The sequence below is a fragment of the Capricornis sumatraensis genome, chromosome 1, assembly GCF_032405125.1.
Source record: "Capricornis sumatraensis isolate serow.1 chromosome 1, serow.2, whole genome shotgun sequence".
Taxonomy (NCBI): Eukaryota; Metazoa; Chordata; class Mammalia; order Artiodactyla; family Bovidae; genus Capricornis; species Capricornis sumatraensis.
The window spans coordinates 78571015-78597514 of NC_091069.1; the positions used below are offsets into that span (position 1 = coordinate 78571015).

At 39.7% G+C, this 26500-nt stretch overlaps 1 protein-coding gene across 1 annotated transcript in view; it reads left to right on the top strand.

Moving 5' to 3' along the window:
- Positions 1 to 513: 513 nt before the first annotated feature.
- The window catches only part of SRBD1 (S1 RNA binding domain 1), a 229899-nt gene continuing 203912 nt past the window's right edge, over positions 514 to 26500 (top strand). Inside the window, exons 1-5 of the mRNA XM_068970186.1 lie at positions 514 to 550; positions 2957 to 3036; positions 3860 to 4034; positions 16072 to 16452; positions 23093 to 23259. Coding sequence (XP_068826287.1) covers positions 2957 to 3036; positions 3860 to 4034; positions 16072 to 16452; positions 23093 to 23259 — 803 coding nt within the window. The 5' untranslated portion in view covers positions 514 to 550. The remainder of the gene's footprint in view (positions 551 to 2956; positions 3037 to 3859; positions 4035 to 16071; positions 16453 to 23092; positions 23260 to 26500) is intronic.

The following is a 26500-nucleotide window of genomic DNA, read 5'->3' on the forward strand; positions in this document are numbered from 1 at the left end:
GAGGGCTTATCAGAAGAGGGAAAATTTGGATATGCCCGTAAGGTTATAGCAAACCCTTATCTCCGGGTTTAAGAAACACCCTTAGAAAAGTTAATAACCGATATTTAACATTCACGTTAGAAAGACTAAAACTTGATTTTCATTTTTCCATTGAAAATGACAATGCAATAAACAGAAACATAATTGAAAAAAATTTAAAAGAGGAGAGAAGAAAATAAAAACAAAGCGGATTAAGAGAAGGAGAAATAAGAAAGACAGGGAGGTGGGTTGGCCTTTCCAAACACCTCGGGCCCCACCTCCGACGGGTTCGGGTTAGCCGAGCCCCGCCCCCAGCCCTGAAAGGGGTGCACCCCAGGGCTTCAGTGAGACCCTCGTTCTAGCCTCGCCTCCGTTCACCGTGGCTCCACCCCCTTCTGGGAGATGAGCGCCTAAGCGGCGAGTCCGGGAGGAGCCAGGCGGGACTTCCGGCGTTTGAAAAACTTCCGGCGGGAACCGGAAGATGTTGTCTAGCACACAGAATCACGGAGCTTCTGACACGCCGGGCGGGAAGGTGAGCCGAACGTCCGCCTTCGCGGGCTTTCTGCGGGCTCGCTGGAGCCAGGTGCCCGGGCTCCGATATTTTTGGGACCATTAAAAAAGTTCTGAGCGATCACTAGGGGAATAACATCCGTTTTTAAAGTGAGGAGTTTCATTACATATTACTGCAGTATCCCATACCCTACCCCCTCGGAAAACCCATCCTAGCTGCTGCGTGTCACCTGGCGCGTCTTCTCAGTCAAATTTCAGCACTTAGTACATAAGCGCAGTTATGGGAAAGCCAGGTAGACCTAGATGGTTTTCATACCTCAAATGAGCGGAGGTGGGGTAGGAAGCGCTCTTTTGACTCTCAGATCATGTCCCGGGCAGAACCTGCTGGATCCTCAGCTCTGTGCCTAGGGGCACACTGATCTGGTTAAGTTGTTTGTGGGAAGCTTAGTATCTTTAGCTTTTTATTCTTGGGCGGGTCAGGTTCACAAGGAAGTCTTTACACACTACTCCCTAGATGGTAGGAATCTGTCTGGCGGATCTTTTGGGAGCACAGTGGGAGAAGGGGACCGGGAATCTCTGTATGGTTCCCCTACCAACAGCTGTACTTAGTATCCCCTAGTTTAGAGACTCTGTTTTACCTTCTCCGGAGAAGAAACCTCCAGACTTTCCTGGGGCGTTTGTTAAATTCATGAAGCAGAGTAGAAATTGTGGAGACATTCCTTTGCCTCAGACAGCATACACCCAGCTCTTACTCACTTTACCCTTAGTTCTGAGGTATCAGATACTGTGTCCTGTGCTTTTTTTGGAGGATACTGCAGAGAAAATTCGGAAAAGGCAATGGCAACCCACTCCAGTACTCTTGCCTGGAGAATCCCAGGAACGGGGGAGCCTGATGGGCTGCCATCTATGGGGTCTCACAGTCGGACACGACTGAAGCGACTTAGCAGCAGGAGAGAAAATTGGTTTGGTTCTGAAATGCGCCCACTGCTGACTTGGGGGTTTAAATTTTACATAGTAAAATCTAATCTTTTAGGCTTTTGGAATTTTGAGTCATGCCTAGAAAAAGCTTTATTCTCCCATCTCCACTCAAAGTTATGAAAATATTACTCTTTGTAGTACTGTAGTTTTTTTTTTTTTTTAATTTGGTACCTTTATATCATCAGTGTGGAATATTTTTAGTTCATGGTGTGGAAGCAAGAATTAAACACTTGTTTTACTGCAGAGGATAGCTGGTTGTCGTAATACTACTTATTGAATAATTCATTTCTGTCCTGGTTTGAAATGCCACCGTATCATACGCTGACTTCCTCTGTTTCTGTGTTGTGGTACAATACATTCAACACAGAAATCACAAGTTATCTATTCCGTTGTGATCAGTATCAAGGAGCACTTATTTTAAGGAATGATGGCCTTGAGAAACATAAAATTCCAGAAAGGGGGTGAAGGAGAAGATGGGAGTATTTTTTGTCTACTTCCTTTTGTTCTGGTTCCCTCAGGGTGCTTTCCTGTCCAGTATTTCTGTACCCACTGTACTGAGTTGGGGGGTAGCTGCCAGGAGGATGTGTTCCCTTTTTTGGTGACAACCCCTTTGGTATTTATGGGAGGTGTTCCTTCTCCCAGAAGAAATTAGAACAGAGGCATTATAATGTAGGCTTCGTTTAGGAACTTGTTGAAAGATTTACAAGCATGGTAGAGTCCAGTGTAGTTTTTAGGTTTGATATATGTTCTTTAGGTAGTAAAATTATCAGCTAAAGCAAAATTTGTGTATTGTATGACATTTCTGGCTGTTTGACTCTTTTTTTTTTTTTCCATTTAGAGCTGGGCCTTTGAATTTCGGAAATACTTTCTAGTGGCATTTGTGATTTATTATCCTACTTAAATATTGTGAAATTTTATAATAAGGGACTAGATTATCTTGTTTTGGGAACAACCTGGCTGCTTAGTCAATCGGCATCATGTAATTGACTGTCAGCTTTGTAGATCGGCATCAACTGTACTCTTAAGAAGATAAAGAAGAGGGAAGACATTTCTTGTCTTTGAGATACAGTTTAATAAAGGACTTTATTATTTGCTGACTGATAAGTTATCAAATAATACTTCGAGTATATGCAAGCCTATAATTCTGAAAAAAAAAATTAAGAGTTCTCACCCTATAGGACTTTTATTTTTCCAAAGATGGCCCACACTCACCAGGCTTTTGAAGTTATTGGAAGGCTGTTAGTTGCCCTTATAATTGGCAGCCATAGAAGGGAAAACAAGTGTTCAGGCTTGTGAATGATTGTCATTTTTTTCCTCCTATGGCATTTTCTAGCGGAAGAGCTATTGGAGTGTTAGTTTTCAATGGCACATCATTTTGTAGACAAAATAAGTTATCAGTCATTCAGGGGATTTAAATCATGGTGATTTCATGTTATATTTCTTCTTCCAGATGTCATCATTGCCAAGAAGAGCAAAAGCAAAGGTCCAGACTGTGATATCCAAAGATGAATTCTCTTCCTTCTCTGAATTGTAAGCATACTTGTTTTATATGGTGTGGGAGAATGATGTACATTTTAGGGATATGCATTCTGTCATTTACTAACTTAAGAAGTCATTTTTTTTGGAAGAAAGCTTTGTTTTTTCATTCATTCATGCAACAAATATCTATTGAACTCACTGTATTTATTGAACAGAGCTGTGTTCCAGGCTCTGTTTAGGTGTTGATGATACACTGTTGAACAAGGAGAAAGTGACCAACTAAGTATATAATATAATATTTGCACTAGAATATACGATCCATGGGAGTAGAGGAGTTTTTTATGTTTATTTAGAGCACAGTTTCTCAACTTTAGCACTATTGACCAGATAATTCTTTGATACAGGAACTGTCTTTGTAGGATCTTTAGCAGCATCCCTGGTCTCTACCCATTAGTTGGTTATATTCCCCCTCCCCCACCTGAGTAGTAACAATCAAAAATGTCTTTAGATATTGTTTAAAAATGGAAAACCTCACCATGACTATGGTGTGACATGACCCATTTACTATTTACTACTTAAGGTAATAAATGATTTCCTATGTCTTGAGTATATGGTTGTGTATATTGGTTAGGTAAGAGGAAAATGAAGGGAGACCTGTGATTTATTTATTTATATTTATTTATTTATTTATTTATACCTGTGAGGGTATTTCTGGTCAAATTTCTTGGTTCAGTTCATAGTCTGAATTCACAGCACTACATTTTATTTTAAACTCCTACCTTCTTTTTTTTTTTCAAGAAGCATATGTCTCTTTTTCAGAAACCTTTAGCATTTGGCTTCCGTTTCCTGAAAATTTTTGTCGTTTTACTCCCAGATCATCTGCCTCTGAAGATGATAAGGAGGACAGTGCCTGGGAACCCCAAAAGAAAGTCCCCAGAAGCCGTAAGCTACCTGTTTCCAAGGTATCCAAACCAAAGAGAGTACCACGAGTGAAGAACACGCTGCAGATCAGCGATGGCTCAGAAGACATGGCTGTCAAGGAGGAGCTGGTAGGTACTTTAGCTGGATAGAGGGAACCCTGCAGTGTCTTTTTTTTTTTTGGAGGGCAGACATGTGTTTATTGCGGCTGAGCCCCCTGCAGTGTCTTCTTAATTAGTGATGCTACTTTCTCCTTATATGGACTAGGAAAAACCAGGTAAATGGCATAAACTGCGGAACAGTGGTGTCCTCTGCCAGGGGTCTTAATAGTATTTACCATCAGATCTATCACATTGGAGGAAGAAGAATATTTTATCACCTGGCACATATGTCTGTCTTGCCATAAGCAAACACTGTATCTGCACCAATCTGGATTAAAAGACACCAACAACAATAAATTATAGGCTTTGTTGCAGTATCAAAAGAATTATGCATTTCTAAAAATCATTCCCTGTGGTATTTCTAAAAATAACAGCTTCCCTAGTTCATTTAAAACAATAACTCTTTTAATATGCAGTGAATGCCTGACTTCCCCAGGACTCATTTATTGTGGATAGAGGGAGAATTACATTGCACCTTGCTGTGCCCTTCTATCAGGCTTTTGAATTGATCTTTTCTCCTATGAGCCAGTACCTCTGTTTCTTCATCTTTACAGGCCAACTTTTCACTAACACACTTTTAGTGGGTAGGTGAGTAGGTTTTACCTATAGCTAAGAAAACCACAATCACAGAAAATTGACCAGTCTGATGACATGGACCACAGCCTTGTCTAACTCAATGAAACTATGAGCCATGCTGTGTAGGGCCACCCAAGACAGATGGGTCATGGTGGAGAGTTCTGACAAAACATGGTCCACTGGAGAAGGGAATGGCAAAGCGCTTCAGTATTCTTGCCTTGAGAACCCCATGAACAGTCTGAAAAGGCAAAAAGATAGGCCACTGAAAGATGAACTCCCTAGGTCGGTAGGTGCCCAGTATGCTACTGAGATTGATGGAGAACTAACTCCAGAAAGAATGAAGAGACAGAGCCGAAGCAAACACAACATCCAGTTGTGAATGTGACTGGTGATGGAAGTAAAGTCCCATGCTGTAAAGAGCAATATTGTATGGAAACCTGGAATATTAGGTACATGGTACTGCTGCTGCTAAGTTGCTTCAGTAGTGTCCGATCTGTGCGACCCCATAGACGGCAGCCCACATGAATCAAGGCAAATTGGAAGAGGTCAAACAGGAGATGGCAAGAGTAATCATAGACATTTTAGGAATCAGCAAACTAAAATGGATTGGAATGGGTGAATTTAACTCAGATGACCATGATATCTACTACTGTGGGCAAGAATCCCTTAGAAGAAATGGAGTAGCCATCATGGTCAACAAAAGACTCTGAAATTCAGTACTTAGATACAGTCTCAAAAATGACAGAATGATCTCTGTTCATTTCCAAGGCAAACCATTCAGTGTCACAGTAATCCAAGTCTATGCCCCGACCAATAATGCTGAAGAAGCTAAAGTTCAACAGTTCTATGAAAACCTACAAGACCTTCAAGAACTAACACCCAAAAATGTCCTTTTTGCTATAGGGGACTGGAATGCAAAAGTAGGAAGTTGAGAAACACCTGGAGTAACAGGCAAATTTGGCTTTGGAGTACAGAATGAAGCAGGGCAGAGGCTAACAGAGTTTTGCCAAGAGAACGCACTGATCATAGCAAACACCCTCTTCCGACAACACAAGAGAAGACTTTACACATGGGCATCACCAGATGGTCAACACTGAAATCAGATTGATTATATTAGCAGCCAGAGATGGAGATGCTCTATACAGTCAGGAAAAACAAGACCTGGAGCTGACTGTGGCTCAGATCATGAACTCCTTATTGCCAAATTCAGACTTAAATTGAAGAAAGTAGGGAAAACCACTAGACCATTCAGGTATGACCTAAATCAAATCCCTTACTACTATCCTTGGAAGAAAAGTTATGACCAACCTAGATAGTATACTCAAAAGCAGAGACATTACTTTGCCAACAAAGGTCCATCTAGTCAAGGCTATGGTTTTTCCAGTGGTCATGTATGGATGTGAGAGTTGAACTATGAGGAAGGCTGAGCGCCAAAGAATTGATGCTTTTGAACTGTGGTGTTGGAGAAGACTCTTGAGAGTCCCCTGGACTGCAAGGAGATCCAACAGTCCATTGTAAAGGAGATCAGTCCTGGGTGTTCTTTGGAAGGACTGATGCTAAAGCTGAAACTCCAGTACTTTGGCCACCTCATGTGAAGAGTTGACTCATTGGAAAAGACTCTGATGCTGGGAGGGATTGAGGGCAGGAGGAGAAGGGGACGACCCAGGATGAGATGGCTGGATGGCATCACCGACTCGATGGACATGAGTTTGAGTGAACTCCAGGAGATGGTGATGGACAGGGAGGCCTGGCATGCTGCAATTCATGGGTTCGCAAAAAATCAGACACGACTGAGCAACTGAACTGAACAACTATACAGTGGAAGTGACAAATAGATTCAAGGGATTAGATCTGATAGACAGAGTGCCTGAAGAAGTATGGACAGAGGTTTGTGACATTGTATAGGAGGCAGTGATCAAGACCATCCCCAAGAAAAAGAAATGGAAAAAGGCAAAATGGTTGTCTGACCAGGCCTTACAAACAGCCATGAAAAGAAGAGAAGTGAAAAGCAAAGGAGAAAAGGAAAGATATACCCATTTGAATACAGAATTTTAAAGAATATCAAAGAGAGATAAGAAAGCCTTCCTCATTGATCAATGCAAAGAAATAGAGGAAAACAATAGAATGGGAAAGACTAGAGATCTCTTCAAGAAAATTAGAGATACCAAGGGAACTTTTCATGCAAAGATGGGCACAATAAAGGACAGAAATGGTATGGACCTAACAAAAGCAGAAGATATTAAGAAGAGATGGCAAGAATACACAGAAGAACTATACAGAAAAGATCTTCATGACCCAGATAATCACGATGGTGTGATCACTCACCTAGAGCCAGACATCCTGGAATGCAAAGTCAAGTGGGCCTTAGGAAGCATCACTACGAACAAAGCTAGTGGAGGTGATGGAATTCCAGTTGAGATATTTCAAAACCTAAAAGATGATGCTGTGAAAGTGCTGCACTCAATATGCCAGCAAATTTGGAAAACTCAGCAGTGGCCACAACTGGAAAAGGTCAGTCTTCATTCCAATCCCAAAGAAAGGCAATGCCAAAGAATGCCCAAACTACTGCACAATTGCACTCATCTTACACAGTAGCAAAGTAATACTCAAAATTCTCCAAGCCAGGTGTCAATAGCACGTGAACTGTGAATTTCCAGATGTGCAAGCTGGATTTAGAAAAGGCAGAGGAACCAGAGATCAAATTGCCAACATCTGTTGGATCATTGAAAAAGCAAGAGCGTTCCAGAAGAACATCTATTTCTACTTTGTTGACTATGCCAAAGCCTTTGACTGTGTGGATCACAATAAACCGGAAAATTCTGAAAGAGATGGGAATACCAGACCACCTGACCTGCCTCCTGAGAAATCTGTATGCAGGTCAAGAAGCAACAGTTAGAACTGGACATGGAACAACAGACTGGCTTGAAATAGGAAAAGGAGTACATCAAGGCTGTATATTGTCACCCTGCTTATTTAGCTTATATGCAGAGTACATCATGAGAAACGCTGGGCTGGAAGAAGCACAAGCTGGAATCAAGATTGCTGGGAGAAATATCAATAACCTCAGATATGCAGATTACACCACTCTTATGGCAGAAAGTGAAGAAGAACTAAAGAGCCTCTTGATGAAAGTGAAAGAGGAGAGTGAAAAAGTTGGCTTTAAACTCAGCATTCAGAAAATCAAGATCATGGCATCTGGTCACATCACTTCATGGCAAATAGATGGGGAAACAATGGAAACAGTGACAGACTTTATTGTTTTGGGCTCCAAAATCACTGCAAATGGTGACTGCAGCCATGAAATGAAAAGACGCTTGCTCCTTGGAAGAAAAGTTATGACCAACCTAGACAGCTTATTAAAAAGCAGAGACATTACTTTGCCAACAAAGGTCTATCTTATCAAAGCTTTGGTTTTTCCAGTAGTCATGTATGGATGTGAGAGTTGGACTATAAAGAAAGCTGCGTGCCAAAGAATTGATGCTTTTGAACTGTGGTGTTGAAGACTCTTGAGAGTCCCTTGGACAGCAAGGAGATCCAACCAGTCCATCCTAAAGGAAATCAATCCTAAATATTCATTGGAAGAATTGATGCTAAAGCTGAAACTAATACTTTGGCCACCTGATATATTCATTGGAAGGACTGATGCTAAAGCTGAAACTAATACTTTGGCCACCTGATATGAAGATCTGACTCTTTTGAAAATGCCCTAATGCTGGGAAAGATTGAAGGCAGGAGGAGAAGGGTAAGACAGAGAATGAGATGGTTAGTTGGCATCACCGACTCAATAGACACGTGTTTGCATAAACTCCAGGTATTGGTTATGGACAGGGAGGCCTGGCGTGTTTCAGGCCATGGGGTCGCAAAGAGTCGGACCCAACTGAGCAACTGAACTGAGTTGAACTGAAGAAAGTATTGACTTGTTAGAAGAGTTTGGAGGTTTTTTATAAAGGGTGGCATAGCTACACTTAAAAGTAGCCTGGCCATCTAATTAGGAAATATATCTTCGTTGCGTGGTTCTTTGTCTTGGGGTCACTAAACCTTTGAGAATTTGATTATAGCTATGAACTTTCTCTTCAGGAACACATGCACATGCCCATCCTCTAAGTTTTAAAGTTTAAGAGTGTACAACTTAAGAACGCTTGTCATGGCGACTTTTTGATCCTTTCCGTTATGCTTGATGTATGTATATTTTTTTTAAAGGGAAAGAGAGAATTCAGTGGGAAGCATCTCAAGGGATATTGAGCTAGTTTTCTAGCTCAGTCAAAACACATGGAGCATTTGAGAAGATTTCATTTCATTGGTTTTTCATCTTGCCTTGGTGTAACCACCAATGAACAAAATAATTGAAAATCCTATTTTGGGTGGAGCTAGAATTGGTAGTGTCTTAATAATTTTAAAATCTGTTGCTAGCAAGCATCATAGACAAAATCCATCATTATTCAGTCTCTTCCTTTTCATATTGCTATACTTTGCCAATCCACTGGCCATTCCTCTTCATTTGAAGAATTTAGCTCCAGCTTCATGTCTTCCTCTCTGCCATCTTCTGTAATTTTTCTCACTGCTTTCCCTCTCCACTTGATGAGCCTTCTAGTACCCTGTGTTCCCGGTTCTTTAACCTCCACACCTCCAGTGATTTTTTCTTCTCTGCCTTCACTCTCCGTCTCATGGTCTCAACCTGAATCTTGTCATGACCAGAAGCTGTGCTACCTCTGACATTTCTATTGTGTCTATCTCACTTTTGTACCATCAGCTCACCATTTCCTGTCTTACCACTCTACTTGCTCAGATGCCCTCACTGCCACAAGTTTCCTGTTTCTTCACAACTTCTTAGCAGTTCTCAGCCTAGGGAGCTTGGAAAAAATGCCAATGCCTAGACCCCCTTTTCCAAAGAATTCTGGAGGTGAGCTTGGTACCAGTGGTATTACTTTTTTAAAGCACCTCATGTGATTGTTATGTATAGTCAGAGTTGAGATCCACTACCTAATCCTTTGACTCTAGAGCTCTGTCATTGTCCATCAGCCCCATTTTTTCCTACCTAATCTAGCCTAGATTACGTAATCACTTTTTATTGAATAGTAAATAGTAAGACTATTTCAGTTCAGTTCAGTTCAGTTGCTCAGTTGTGTCCGACTCTTTGCAATCCCATGAATCGCAGCACGCCAGGCCTCCCTGTCCATCACCAACTCCCGGAGTTCACTCAAACTTGTGTCCATTGAGTCGATGATGCCTCCAGCCATCTCATCCTCTGTCGTCCCCTTCTCCTCCTGCCCCCAGTCCCTCCCAGCATCAGAGTCTTTTCCAGTGAGTCAACTCTTCGCATGAGGTGTGGAGTTTCAGCTTTAGCATCATTCCTTCCAAAGAACACCCAGGGCTGATCTCCTTTAGGATGGACTGGTTGGATCTCCTTGCAGTCCGAGGGATTCTCAAGAGTCTTCTCCAACACCACAGTTCAAAAGCATCAATTCTTTGGCACTCAGCTTTCTTCACAGTTCAACTCTCATATCCTTACATGACCACTGGAAAAACCATAGCCTTGACTAGATGGACCTTTGTTGGCAAAGTAATGTCTCTGCTTTTGAATATGCTATCTAGATTGGTCATAACTTTCCTTCCAAGGAATAAGCGTCTTTTAATTTCATGGCTGCAGTCACCATCTGCAGTGATTTTGGAGCCCCCAAAAATAAAATCTGACACTGTTCCCACTGTTTCCCCATCTATTTCCCATGAAGTGATGGGACTGGATGCCGTGATCTTCGTTTTCTGAATGTTGAGCTTTAAGTCAACCTTTTCACTCTCCTCTTTCACTTTTATCAAGAGACTTTATAGTTCCTCTTCACTTTCTGCCATAAGGGTGGTGTCATCTGCATATCTGAGGTTATTGCTGTTTCTCCCGGCAATCTTGATTCCAGCTTGTGCTTCTTCCAGCCCAGTGTTTCTCATGAGGTACTCTGCATACAAGTTAAATAATCAGGGTGACAATATACAGCCTTGACGTACTCCTTTTCCTATTTGGAACCAGTCTGTTGTTCCATGTCCAGTTCTAACTGTTGCTTCCTGACCTGCATATAAGTTTCTCAAGAGGCAGGTCAGGTGGTCTGGTATTCCCATCTCTCTCAGAATTTTCCACAGTTTATTGTGATCCACACAGTCAAAGGCTTTGGCATAGTCAATAAAGCAGAAATAGATATTTTTCTGGAACTCTCTTGCCGTTTCCATGATCCAGCGGATATTGGCAATTTGATCTCTGGTTTCTCTGCCTTTTCTAAAACCAGCTTAAACATCTGGAATTTCATGGTTCATGTATTGCTGAAGCCTGACTTGGAGAATTTTAAGCATTACTTTACTAGCGTGTGAGGTGAGTGCAACTGTGTGGTAGTTTGAGCATTCTTTGGCATTGCCTTTCTTTGGGATTGGAATGAAACCTGACCTTTTCCAGTCCTTTTATTTGATCCTACGTGGCTGACTTAAACTGAGGCACTAGGTGAGCCATAGCTTCTGCCTGCACTGAGCAGAAAACATCTTCACTGATGACTTGATTTGTTCTACAGTAGATTCATAACCTCAGACCCTTGATTTGCATCAGAAATACCTGGTAGACTTACCGTTTTTTTCCACCAAGTTTGATTTTCAACTTTTTTCTCTTAAACTTCCTTTGTTCCTTTCCCTTCTCTCACTCAGCTGATGCCATTGCCTTTTATTTATTTGAGAATATATGATGTTTCTCATTTTCCCATGACCAAGCTGAGACCAATTAAATAATAATGACCAATTAAATAATGATCTGCTCATATTTGTTTTCACCTTCTATCCTGTTGCCACAGAGTAAGTGTCATTCCTCGTACCAAGGATGGGTTTTTCTCTTGGGCTTATGATCTCATCCTCTCTCATATAGGGTCTCTGTTCCCTCTGTTATCGCCTTTCTTTTCTCTTGTCAGCTTTTCTTCCTCAATTGTTTCTGAGTATAAAAATGCTCCCTTCACTCCATATCCCTTTCCAGTTAGCTATCAAGCTCACACAGTACAAGATAAGGCTGTTAAGGCCAAGGCCTACTGACTGATTCAACTGGTAAAGATAATGAATCACTTTTTTGATTTAGACAGTTTACAACTTTCAGAGACAGTATAAAGAAGGATGGTCAGATTCTTCCTGGAGTTTTTGGTTTACCTCATAGGCTACCTAATTAGCATTTGAAGCGTTATGAGTGATTTAAAAACCTCTGAAGGCAAAAGAAAATGTACTATGATTATTCAGTCTGTCAAAGATTCAGGTTAAATATAAGGAGAAAAAATATTTTCATGGCTTGTTAAGCTTGAGTATGTCACTGGGGAAGGCTGTAGAGTCTTAGAAGCTTTAAAAATGGAGCAATATTGCCATACGGTTTTGATCTGTATTTTGATCTAAACATGCTTAGATTCACCTTTTCTCAAAGTTTTTGGTCGTTGGACTTCTTTACACTCTTAGAACTTACTAAGGACCCTAAGGGACTTTTGCTTATGTGGTTTATATCTGTAAATATATACCATATTAGAAATTAAAAATGAGAAAATAATTGATTAAAAATATTATTAAACCTATTTCATGTTAATGCAAATAACATGTTTTAATGAAAAATAGGTATATATTTTCAAAACAACCAAAAATTAATGGAAAGAATGATGTTGTTTTACATTTTTGCAATTATCTTTAATGTCTGACATATAGAAGATAGAAGATAATTTAAATAAAAAAGAAATCCCAGCCTCTACACAGGTATGTATTTGGAAAAGTAATATGATGTTGATGTTGTAATAGCTTTTTTAGATAATTGTGTATATTTGATACTATATCCAAACTCTGTAAGTGGTACTTTCTAAAAAGTTTCTTTGTGGAATCTGTAACGACACTATATTCTGTTACATTAAAATCTGTTGGTCTGTGTTATTCGAATGGATCTTTTACCCATGCATGAACTTGTAACATGTGTTGTCATTAGACAAATGATGAGGCTTCCCTGGTGGCTCAGTGGTAAAGAATCAGCCTGCCAGTGCAGGAGATGTGGGTTCAGTGCCTGCATTGGGAAGATCCTGTGGAGAAGGAAATAGCAACCCACTCCAGCATTTTTGCCTGGGAAATCCCATGGACAGAGGAGCCTGGTAGGCTACAGTCCACGGGGTCACAAAGAGTTGGATATGACTTAGCAACTAAACAACATTTGGAAAATACTGGTTCACAGATTTACTGTGAGACAACCGCTGCACATCAGTATGCATTGGCCTGCAGCAGAAGTTCTTTATGTGAACATTTGTGCTTTACGTACATTTCAGTACAGAGCATAAATACAAAAAAGGTGTGTTTTCAGGGACTGAAAATTTAAAAATTAATAACTTATACTGATTCATTCTTAAGTGAAAGTGACAGTTGTTTTATTGCAAGTGTGTGACAGTGAAGGGAACAGTGATTATTAGTATGGCTTGGTGCACTGTCTTGGTTTTTGCTACCATTGCTCTTGTACGATTAGTGAAATGTCAAGTGCCTTGACAGTATTATGAAAATAGTTGTGAACCTGCAGATCTCTTGAAAGGGTCTTGTGTCTGTGAGCAACACTGATAAACATTAGATAAAATTTACTTGAAGACTCCAGTACTTGAAGATACCGTTTTTCTCTTATTTTGAACTTCCCAGCTTTAAGTCATTTTACTTTTTCTTTATTTCTTCAGTTACTTCCTTTTCTCTCTCCTGGTAATTGGTTTGGGTGTAGTAGCCATGATAATGATGGTGGTATCAGCAGATATTTGATTACTTATCTTTAGCCAGGCAACATGCTCAACAGTCCACTTGCATGATCTTACTTATTCTTCACAACCTGTTGTCAGATGCTGTAATTGTCTTGGTTTTATAGACGAGAAAGCCAAGGCAAGAGATGTTAAGTGACTTGGTCGTGAACCACAGATAATAAGTCATAGAACTGGGTTTCTAAGTCAGGAACATGAATTTTTTCAGCATTTCAGGAACCATTCTATCTCGGATGTTTTTATACCAGCCATGGTCATAATAGTGTATAAGACCAGTGAAAGTCGCTCAGTCGTTGCGACCCCATTGACTATACAGTCCATGGAATTCTCCAAGCCAGAATACTGGAGTGGGTAGCCTTTCCTTCTCCAGGGGATCTTCCCAACCCAGGGATCAAACCCAGGTCTCCCGCATTACAGGTAGATTCTTTACCAGCTGAGCCATAAAGGAAGCCCAAGAATACTGGAGTGGGTAGCCTATCCCTTCAGCAGTGGATCTTCCCAACCCAGGAATTGAACCAGGGTCTCCTTCATTGCAGGTGGATTCTTTACCAACTGAGCTGTCAGGGAAGCCTGTATAAGACCAGAGTGATGGTTTAATAATGCATAGTTTTGATATAACCATCACAAGGAGTTAAGTTCCTGTGACTAGCACTGTCTCTCATCGGAGTGCTCTCATCTCATTGAAGTAAATAGAGAAAGTAGAGATGGAAGTGAAGTAAGAGATGAAGTTAGAGATGAAGTAGAGATGAAGTAAGTAGAGAAATAATAATCAGAAATTTACTTGATGAGCATGGGCTCAGATTAGGAAAATTAGATAAATTTTGGGGGTTCATTGAATACCTAATGTGGTCAAGGTATCTGCTTGTCACACTAGTTTTAACTGCATAAATCTAAGGTAGTCTGATTTATCTATCTCACAAGACACCAGTCTTACCATTGGAATCAAATTATTCAAAATCTGTTTTCTGACTTTTTCTCTTCTTTGTGCATTACTTAGAATGCTGATCAGGAGAAGGGAATGGCACCCCACTCCAGTACTCCTGCCTGGAAAATCCCATGGATGGAGGAGCCTGGTAGGCTGTAGTCCATGGGGTTGCTGAGAGTCAGACACGACTGAGCGACTTCACTTTGACTTTTCACTTTTATGCATTGGAAAAGGAAATGGCAACCCACTCCAGTGTTCTTGCCTGGAGAATCCCAGGGATGGGGGAGCCTGGTGGGCTGCCGTCTATGGGGTTGCACAGAGTCGGACATGACTGAAGTGACTTAGCACAGCAGTAGAATGCTGATCATATTTGCCTTTTACAGATCTCCTTTTTCTGTTCTTCTGGGCCTGAGGACTCTTGTATGATTTACATATTCCTTCTTTAGCTATGTCAATTTGATCAGGTTATTATCAGCTCTTATGGACTTCGGGGGAAATTCTATTTTTGTACCTCTATTCTTATCCATTTTGTTCCAATTACAAATGCAATACTGAGAGGGTTATTTAATGTATATAATTTCCAGGTTAGGTGGTGATGGGTGGGCGTTAGGATGAGGGTGTGGTTTGTAGTTTCTAGTATTTTCAGTAGTCAGTAATGCTGGGAAAAAATATCTGCTAGGAGAGGAAAGTGAATGTTTACTGACATTTAATTGGGAGTTCTTTTGTTCGAGTTTGTGCCATCTGCTTCACTCAGGTAACTGAAAACAGGCTAGCTTGTGAAATTGAAAATTCCATGGGGCAAGGTCTGTATTTTATTTCCCACTCTAGTGTCAAAACAAGTGCCAAATGTCCTTGCTTCACTCCTGAGCTGTCACCCGGCAGGTGGGTGGTCCAGAGAATAACCCCTGGACACCTGTGTGTACTGCACTGCAGGCTCCTACGAAGAAAAAATGCCTGGTACTACCATGCTGTCCTGCCATGTTTTCTTTCAGCAAAACGGGTAGCAGGTGTAGCCTGTTGAGTTTTATGAGCCTGTGTAACTCTTCTCTCATAAAGGGTTGATTTTTGATTGCAGATGTTAAATCTTGTTTTTTCTGCCAGGTGTATACCTTTCCTTTACTCATTAAAAAAAAAAAAGAAACCTTTTATTTCTAGATAATTGTAATTTCACATGCAGTTGTAAAAAACAATACAGAAAGATATCATGTACCCTTTATCCAATTTCCTCCTATAGTAACATCTTGAAAAACTATAGTTTAAATATCACAACCAAGATACTGACATTGATAAAATCCCAGTGATCTTACTTAGATTTCTCTGGTTTTATTTGTATTCATTTGTATGCATGTATGTGTATATGTGGGTTTAGTTCTATGCAGTATTACCCTATGTGTAGGTCTCTGTATCCACCCCACAGAACAATTCCATCACCACAAGGATCCCTAGGATTGACCTTTTATAGCCACACCCACCTCTCCCCCAACTTCCACCCCCAACTCTGACTGCCCCCAAGTAACCATTAATTTTTTCCAGGAATATTCTATAAATACAGCTGTACAGTATGTAACTTTTTGAGATTGTCTTTTTCTTTCCACTTAACAGTTTCCTTGAGATTCTTTCAAATTACTGTCTATGTGAATAATTTGTGCCTTTTCATTGCTAAATAATATTCCAGGGCCATTGATTTTTTTTTTTAATCTTCTAATTCTCATCTGTTCTCTTTGTGGTTTGCTAGAATAACTCTATCGCTATTGCCGATGTTGATTTAGAAGACAAAAACAAATTGGAGACTGGGCAGACTCTGAAAACAGCAAAGACAAAACGGAAAAATTCAGCTCAGTCACCTTCAGCTCGGAGGACTAAAAAGCTGAAAACTGATGAAGAAGCCAACAAAGCCAGCAGCTTAGAGAGCGGAAATAATAGCACAGAGATGCCGTCCACTAGCGCCACGTGGGAAGGTGGGTGCAAGGAGGAGGAGAACAAAGACGACTTCACATGTGGTCAGTCTCCTTTGAAGAAAGTGAAGACCGAAACGTGTCCTCAGGGGCAGCCTGTCAGGCTTCTGGCAGATACCAGTAATATTGAGGAGGTGGAAATGAATTGGGACATAGTACAGGTATGCACAGCCTTATTCTGTCACTTCAGTTTGATTCTCTTTGACTGAGGGGAGACCTGGGAGTTTTCAGTTCACTTGTCACTTTTGCCAGTGGTTCCTGTAGGCTTTGGCTCTTGGGTACGTTGTTCGGTATTATAGCTTATTGTCATTAATTCTTCAGTTAAAAGCTGTGACCTCAGGAAAGCAGATTTCTTTCCATGGTGTTCTAGTGAACATGAACATGTATTCTGTAGACAGATCACCTCAACAGATTGGGCCCTCCTAAGTTCCTTGGTAAGTTTTTGCTTTGTACTTGGACTGTAATGCCCCATAAAAGCAGTGCAAGTGATTAAGTCATTGGATGTTAGTACATCTATTTAGCTCTTAGTGTAATGTTGTAATATACTATGAACCAGGCCTAGTAACTTCTTAAAGGAAATTTCTATCCAAATTCCAACTTGGGCTCCCATAATTATATTTCTTACTATAGGAGAAATCGTATTTCTTCCAGTTTCTTTGACTAGCTTTGAGGATGGTAGAGAAGACCTGAGGAGTGACTCATTAAACAGTGATTCCCAATGTTTTGTCCACCCCCACACACTCTCTGAACATTTCAGACTTAATCATAGCAGTACCCCCTCAGGGCGGATGGGGATCGCCTCCCTCCTTATTGTCTGACGCATGGTGATTCTGACGAGTGCTCCTTCCTCTGCTGGGAGAAAACTGCTGTAGAGTCCAGTGCCTCTGCTGGGAAATACCACTTCTCAGTCTGTAATTGTTTGTGTGTTACCTTTCTCTTTAGAGGAACTTCTTTTTACCCATGCTGCCTTTTCTATTACCTACTAGTTGAACATTGCCAGTAACTTTTAATTATGATTTTTCTTCTCTCTGACTCATTAAGGAATAGAATGTTGCCTCATAGCTTTCTTCTCATCCCTGAACAGTCCAAAATTGAAAAACAGCATAATTAGGCTCCTTTCTATGCCTTCGTTTTCTTTTTTTCACTTAGACCTACAAGGAAATGTTTTAAAAGACATTTAAAACAGGCTGCATCAGGTTCACCCTGAAGGTTTTCTTAACATGCAGATCCCTTGGTTCCAGTGCAGACCTACAAGGGCAGGTGGGTGTGTCCCACTTCCCTTCTCTTCGCCTTAGCTTCTCAGCCTTTCTCTGCTGTTGACATAGATCTACCTCTAGTAGCTGACCCTGAGTAGGAAGGAGGGGGAAGGTTTCAAAGCACAGGAAGTCTCTTGAACTATGGAAATAAGTTTTGCAAAATGAAGTCGGGTTAGTTATTCTATGAAACTCTGCTTCACACCCATATCTCATAATCTGTGTAAAGGAAAGAAATGAAAATAACCCTACCTATGACAGTTGTTTACAGGTAATAGAATCATGCTTCTAATGAGCTTAAGCAGAAAAGAGGATGCAGGGGCCTTTCGAAGAATGCAAGGGACAAAGTGTGATCAAGTTTCCTAAGGCCTTGAACCAGAAATTGGAAAACTGAAGACTTGAGGAAGCCATTTTCTCAATTTTCTCTATTTCAGAGATTTCATGATCACCCATTTTCACCCCTTCTGTGTTTGAGTTGTTGTTTTCTCTTGGCAAATCAGAAAGCAGATCAGATTTCCCTACTTCTTTACGAAAGGTGGGAGATGACAGCCCCACAATTCATTTACCATTCGTTTTAGCTAGTGAAGAGGGAAAAGTGTAAGGTGAGAACAGGTCCCCAGCTGCCAAAAGGTGAGTGGCAGAAGAAGAGCAGCCAAGAGTAAAAGTTTCATCTGTAAACCGGTAGCAGGAATGTCCATGTGATGTTTAAATATCAAATGGAAGTAAGCTTTCAGGTCTAGAACTATTTTATGGCCTTTGACCGTATTATCTGGGTAGTATGAGTGTGCTTGTCTTTCCTTTCAATTCTAAGCATTTTTTTCTCCTTATATTAATAGTGATTTTTGGCAGCTCAAACAAGCCCGTTCTCAGAATGTGCCACTCCGTTGCATGTGAGTTGGGAGAAGTGGTTGCCTCAGCTGCGACCTTTGCTGAGCATCCTGAGGACCACTAGTAAGCTCAGCATTTTCTAGATGGGTTTAGGAAAATTGCCTGGGGAACTGTAGGTGTGACTTACTTGTTTGAGTTTTTAAAAGATTTAACCAGGTACAGTCATCCTTGTCTAATCTTGAATTACTTTTAAATCTTGTCATATACATGGACTTTCTGTCCTATACTATTTTCCATAAGCAGGAGAGAGAATCATTTTGAGAATAGTGGCAGGTGTTAAAGGGAAACGGGCAAAGCAGAGTGAGAGTCAGCAATGCCAAGTCAATCAGCAAGACAATTAGGAAGGCTTTGAACATTTGAGTGAGACTCAGTGTATACTATGTGGTATACATATTAACTACCACAAAATGAAATGTATGCTCAAGTTCTTTGGGAAAGTTCTGACAAGTACCTCATTAGTAAGGAATGGGTGATGGAAATTAACTGTATAGGAATTATTCAGTCTTGAACATAAGGGAAATGTTATTTATATTTCCTTCATTTTAAGGACCATGGACCCTGCCCACCATGATAACTTGATCCTCTTAACTTTTTCCTTTCAAGGTGGTTTTTTTTTTTTTTCAACACTAAAGTTCCATAACTTTTTCAGGAGCATCACTGTCTTGTTTGGGGAGGGACTTTACCTATAAACACACTCTGTATCTATTTCCTGATGAGGTTCTGGGATCACCAGACTCCTCAGGGAGAAACAACCTACTTCATTGCTTTTCTGCAAACTGCAAATGTGTGGTTGCCTTAAGAAATTAGTTTTTGTTAAAGTATGTTATATCATTAAGCAAATACATTGTGAATACCATAACCTTTATAAGAATTTGAAGAGATGACTAGCTACAAGCAGTTTTTGAGAAAATTAAATGCCCTGAAGTGGTGATTGCTATTATGTAGTCTATTTTGAGGGAGGTGGGAGTAGAGGAGCCATATGCAATATATTAGTAATGTTTGCTAAATCAGGGAAGAAGAGTGAGCAAAACCTATTTATTAGCCATTTTCCCCATTCTTGCAAGAGATGATGTGGCAATAATGTGGGTGAGGAAGACCACGGGGTGACAGAATAGGGGAAAGAAGTGGGACGGGAAGGAGACGAACGTCTCTGAGTTAACTTTCTCACAGCACTTTTACACATAAGCATGTGTCACTTGTTAGGAGGAATTAAGTAGAAACAGTTGGGTTGACCCTTGCTTTTTTATAATTTAGCTGGAGGTATTTATGATGGACCTTAAACATTCTGAAATAATATATGGAGAAAATTGTACTAAAGTACTTCACTTCAACTTCATATACCTCAGTTCAGTTCAGTCGGTCAGTCGTCTCCAACTCTTTGCGACCCCATGAATCGCAGCACGCCAGGCCTCCCTGTTCATCACCAACTCCCGGAGTTCATTCAGACTCATGTCCATCGAGTCCGTGATGCCATCCAGCCATCGAGTCCGTGATGCCATCCAGCCATCTCATCCTCTGTTGTCCCCTTCTCCTCCTGCCCTCAATCCCTCCCAGCATCAGAGTCTTTTCCAATGAGTCAACTCTTCGCATGAGGTGACCGAAGTACTGGAGTTTCAGCTTTAGCATCATTCCTTCCAAAGAAATCCCAGGGCTGATCTCCTTCAGAATGGGCTGGTTGGATCTCCTTGCAGTCCAAGGGACTCTCAAAGAGTCTTCTCCAACACCACAGTTCAAACGCATCAATTCTTCGGCGCTCAGCCTTCTTCAGAGTCCAACTCTCACATCCATACATGACCACAGGAAAAACCATAGCCTTGACTAGATGGACCTTAGTCGGCAAAGTAATATCTCTGCTTTTGAATATGCTATCTAGGTTGGTCATAATTTTCTTCCAAGGAGTAAGCGTCTTTTAATTTCATGGCTGCAGTCACCATCTGCAGTGATTTTGGAGCCCCCAAAAATAAAGTCTGACACTGTTTCCCCATCCATTTCCCATGAAGTGATGGGACCAGATGCCATGATCTTCGTTTTCTGAATGTTGAGCTTTAAGCCAACTTTTTCACTCTCTTCTTTCACTTTCACCAAGAGGCTTTTTAGTTTCTCTTCACTCTCTGCCAAAGGGGTGGTGTCATCTGCATATCTGAGGTTATTGCTGTTTCTCCCGGCAGTCTTGATTCCAGCTTGTGTTTCTTCCAGTCCAGCGTTTCTCATGATGTACTCTGCATATAAGTTAAATAAACAGGGTGACAATATACAACCTTGATGTACTCCTTTTCCTATTTGGAACCAGTCTGTTGTTCCATGTCTAGTTCTAACTGTTGCTTCCTGACCTGCATACAGATTTCTCAAGAGGCAGGTCAGGTGGTCTGGTATCTAAGTGTTCAAAAATGTAAGCATGTAATAACTTTCCAGTTCAAGAAACAGAATGTTAACAGCAGCCTAGAATCTCTTCATACCCCTTCTTAATCCTGTGTCCCCTTTCCTAAAACCACTCTTCTGACTTCTAACATCATACATAGTTTTCCTTTTGCAGTCTTTAGGAAACTTATTTGTGTGGTAAAATAAGTGATGTAATAAATTAAATAGGTTAGGGTGAAGAGAACAGCAGTAATAGAGAGCATTTCAGAAGGGAGGTGTCCAGTTGCTGGTTTGATTTTTGAAAGAATAAAAAATTCTCTCAGTGCTAGTCATTTAAGTGTTATTTAATTTAGATATAAGTTATTTTAAACTGCAGGTGCTGCCTGGATTATTAAAGCAATAGTTTAGTTGTTGATACCCAGAAGTTTTCTTTTTTTAACTGAGAAGATGGGAATATAGACTTTGAAGAGTAGATTCTCAGACCACTTGGAGAGAAGGCCATTTTGTTAGGGGTTTTGGATACCATGACGGCACCATGTCTCCTCTGCAGTGGGATTCAGGAAGAGAAGTGAGACAACTTGATTAATTTGTACTTTTGTCTGAAGAATATCATCTTGCTTTGCCCACAAATCAAATTTTTGAAGTGGTAAAATAGCATGTGGGACTTTTGGCCATTTACTTGACTTCTTTGAGCATCAGTTTTTATATCTGTAAAATGAAAATCAGTTTAGTTCAGTTGCCCAGTCGTGTCCGACTCTTTGCGACTCCATGGGCTATAGCCTGCCAGGCTTCTCTGTCCATGGAATTTTCCAGGCAAGAATACTAGAGCAGGTTGTCGTTTCCTACTCCAGGGGATCTTCCCAACCCAGGGATTGAACCCATGTCCCTTGCACCTCCTGCATTGGCAGGTGGATTATTTAGCACTGTGCTACCTGGGAAGCCTGCAAGAACAGTAAAAGACAATCTGGGCTGTGGGGAAGAAATGAAGAGTAATACTTCTATGATTGCAGTTTGAGATGCCTAATAGGTTTTCAAGAGAATACATCAGGTAGCTTACTTAAATGAGTCCAGAGCTCATGCGGAAGAGAGCAAGAGCTGGAGATATGAAGCTGACTTTCTCCCCAGAGACTTGGTATTAATTCATCAGAATACCTAATAAGATGTAGGCCTAAAGGATTTCAGGTACACAGAAGAATGAAAGTATCCTCAATAGTCTCTGGAGTTCAGCCATTTATTTCATCTGTTGTTTAGAAATTCAGTCTGTTTTATGTATTGCCTTAATTTCGTTGACAAGTTGATAATGACAGTTCTTTAATAAGTTTTGAATTTTTCTTTAATTTTTGGCATATCTCAAGCAGTAGGATTGAAATAATAATAAAACATATGCCTTTCATGCTTTACTTCAAAAATCCACTTAGCTTTTGAGAACAGTGACTGAAATTGCATTTTATTTTTTCTGTTCTCCAGGCTAACTTCTCTGAACTTTTCTGCTTACATGTACCTTTTGCTGAGACCTATAGACTTTTTTTAAAAAATAATTATTTTGAGTATGTGGTAAATGGGAATCAGAAAATGCCAAAGACACAGAAGGATCTTCTTGCCCTAGCTCTAAGTCAACCATTTACCTTTCCCCCAAATAAGCCGTGTTCCAAGTTCTTGTAATTCATTCCATGTCAGTTCATGCAAGAGTAAGTTACATGGTATTCTCCATGGGTGTATAATTTATTCACCAGTTCCCCATTGTAGACTGTTTTTGCTGACTTCTACCATACTATAAAAAGTTCTTCAAAAAATATCACTGTAAATAAGTATCATTTTCCAGAAGTATGAATATGTCAGAACAAAGTTCCCAGGAGTGTAATTGCTGGATCATAGAGTTTATGCATTATAAATTTTGATAAATACTGCAAATTGTTCTTCCTCCAGAGGTTATAGCATTGTACTTTCTCATTAGCAATAATTGAAAGTGCCTTTTCCCATCATTTATGCCAACACAATGAGTTACCAACTTTTTAATCTTTGATGTCAATCTGAAAGGTTAAAAATGCTTATCTCGTTGAGACCTGTAGAATTTGGATGATACAAAGTGGTTTTTATTGGGTTTTATTGAATTAGTGGAATGACTATTCTGTGATTATCAATATATATTCTATATTTCATGCAATTTTCTTTTTTTTAAACCACAGCAGTTAGTTTCTAAGTGACTGGAAAACATTATTTGATATTATATTTTAAACCATATGTTATAATATAGATGTTTACTTTTCAGGGTTTTAAATCACTAAATGTGCTTAATTTTCAGGTTTTATCTGAGAGAACTGATATTGAACTTTGGGTTTGTGCCAATATTATTCGTCTCTTTAATGATGATAACACAATTCCCTTCATTATACGTTATCGAAGAGAGCTTATTAATAATCTTGATGCTGATTCCTTGAGAGAAGTTCAACAAACTCTAGAGGAGCTACGGTAAGAAAGCTGGGAAGGGGTGAGCTTTGTGTAAGGGGAAAGAGGGCATGTGAGCCAATGAGGGGAAACAGTGAGAAAGAGAATGATAGTCTATTTTAACAGTTTCGATATTTTGTTTTCTTGATTTATTGTAATCTGAATATAATCAATCCCCTCCTAAAAGAGGAAGCCAACTTCATTTTACTTATTTAGAGGTATTCAGAGTCCCTCTGCTGGTGTGTTCATGCATAGCTTGGGCATGAATCTGCACAAGGTGGTTTGCATTATTAATATGAATTTGAATGTCATCTTCTCTCATAGAAGTGATTTTGCATAATGCAAAATTAGAACTACCAGCAGGAAACTCAGGAAAATACAGTTTCATCTAAATCTTCAATAGCTTTTGTAAAACTGTCCTCTTAATAACTTTAAAGTCCCTATTAAATGGAGAGTTCTTTGACTGTATCGAGTTTGCTAGGAAATAATGTATATTTCCCTTTTCTGTTCTTTTAAAGGATATAGTAATTTAATGGTAGTGGATTGTAACTTGTTCATGATTATAGAATGGAAAACACCCTTTAAAAATATTATTCCTCTGGACTTATTGTAAGAACTCAGAAATAAGCATACCAGAGACTATAAGTGTCTAACTATATTATTCAGTAGAGTTTATTTAAACACTCTTCCCCATTCATTTATTTACTACATGTATCTTACCTGCCAGGTGCTGTGTTGTTGATACCTGTGTTCTTTAACAAGGATCTGATTTAAATTGGATGTAATCTTACCATCAAGCCATTCTAAAAGCGCTAAGGATTATTTTTATTAATAGAACAAGCCTAATAATTTTGGAGGGACTTGCATCTCACTAACATTTCTGTCCCTTTTGTGGGATTTCTTTTGGTGCCAGGAGGATTCAAATGCTAATTTGTTGGAAGTTATAGTTCATTGAGAAGCAGAATCAATTAGCCAACCCAGAAATATAAATGACAGTTTAATCAAGTGGTTTCAGAGTCAGATCTTCCAGGGCTAGTCTAATATAATCAAGCATAAAGGGCTGCAAATTGGAGATGACAGGTCCTAAGAGGGCCAACCACTGCTCATCTCCAACAGATCATAGTATGCAGTCTTCTCTACTCAAATTGCTGGATCTTCCCATTTTTGAAAAACCAGTAATCTGAATTTTGATGTAAAAAATTTTGTAGGTCAAGCAAAATCATCTACAGGCCATGTCTAGAAATTCAGCAGTTTACAAATTCTGAAGTAAGCTCTCTGGTTGAAGGCAAAGTAATGAAGAAAATTTAAGGATTTGGGGGTGTGAAATTGGGGAGAGTGTCACAAAAAAGCAGGAATAGTTTACTTAAAAAAAATTAAAAGTATTCTACCAATTAGTTTTTTATTGAGTGAGGGACAGGAGCTTTATGTCAAGATTACTATTATTATTATTTTCTTTTTCTCTAAAAAGCATTTCAGCTGCAACAGAATTCAATTTCTGGGCATCTATTAATAAAGGAATACATTAAATATTAGTAGAGGACTATTTCTCTAAGTAAGTGTGGTAATGATTAGTAGTGATTTAGAAGATCTTTTTATGTCATACAGAGATTTCTTTTTGGTAATAGGTATGGTATCTGTTTTTCTTAAGCTTTTCCTATGACTAGAGCATGGTTTTCAATGTGTTAACTGCTACTCATCAATGAGTAGTGAAACTAATTTAGTGGGTCATTACCACTTTAACAAAAAATGAAATAGAAAATAGGAAATATGAATGCAGTTTCTGTAGTAAAGGTGAATATTGTTTGATGAAACTGTCATATGTTTATATAACTTTATTATTAGGTTGGTGCAAATGTAGCTGTGGTTTTTGCATTGTTGAAATTTGCTGTTTGATATTGAAATACATTCTTAATAAATGTGGTTATGGTTATACATCTTTTTAATGTGCATTTCTCGCTTTATGTTTTTTTGCTGATGACTTATTACTTACCGTTTATTTTATATTTATTTTGGACTATGGAAAAGATGCTAGAAAAAAGCAAACGAGCAATTTTCTTATTTGAGTTCAAAATGGGTCATAAAGCAGTGGAGATAACTTACAACATCAGAATGCATTTGGCCCAGGAACTGCTAACAAACGTGTAGCACGTTGGTAGTTAAGAACTTTCGCAAAGGAGATGAGAGCCTTGAAGGTGAGATGTGTGGTGACCAGCCATTGAAAGTTGACGATGACCAATTGAGAGGACCAGCAAAGCTGATCCTCTTAAAACTACATGAGAAATTGCCGAGGAACTCAGTGTCAACCATTCTATGGTCATTCGGCATTTGAAGCAAATTGGAAAGGTGAAAAAGCTTGATAACGTGGGTACCTCATTAGGTGGCCAAAAATTTAAAAAATCATTGTTTTGAAGTGTTGTCTTCTCTTCTTCTCTTACTGTGCACAACAGTGACCCATTTCTTGATCAGATTGTGATGTGTGATGAGAAGTGGATTTTATGTGGTTGTTCAGCCAGCTCAGTGGTTGAACTGAGAAGAAACTCTAAAGCACTTCCCAAAGCCAGACTTGCACCAAAAATGGCCATGGTCACTGTCTGGTGGTGTTTCATCCACTCCAGCTTTTTGAATCCCGGTGAAACCATTATATCTGCAAAGTATGCTCAGCAAGTTGGTAAGATGCACCGAAAACTGCAGTGCCTGCAGCTGGCTTTGGTCAACAGAAAGGACCCCATTCTTCTCTACAGCAACAACTGACTGCACGTTGCACAACCAACACTTCAAAAGTTGAATTCGCTATGAAGTTTTGCCTCATTTAGCATATTCACCTAACCTCTCATGAACTGACTGCCACTTCTTTAAGCATCTTGACAGCTTTTGCAGGGAAAATGCTTCCACAACCAGCAGGAGACAGAAAATGCTTTTTGAGAGTTTGTCAAATCCCAAAGCACAGATTTTTATGCTGCACAAAAGAGCAAGCTTATTTCTCATTGTTAAAAATGTGTTGATTGTAATGGTTCCTATTTTGATTAATAAAGATGTGTTTGAGCCTAGTTATAATGATTCAAAATTTGTGGTTGAAAACCCCAGTTACTTTTGCACAAACCTAATGAATATGAAATTATATGTGTATATATTGGGTTGCAGGGTAAAATATATTTCTTACTGAGAGTCCCTGTTAAAAAAGTGAATTAAAAAATGACTGTGGTTATAGACAGTAAACTTCCTCTGAAGATGCCTCGCCTCTCCCTTATATGCAAGTCAGTGGCTC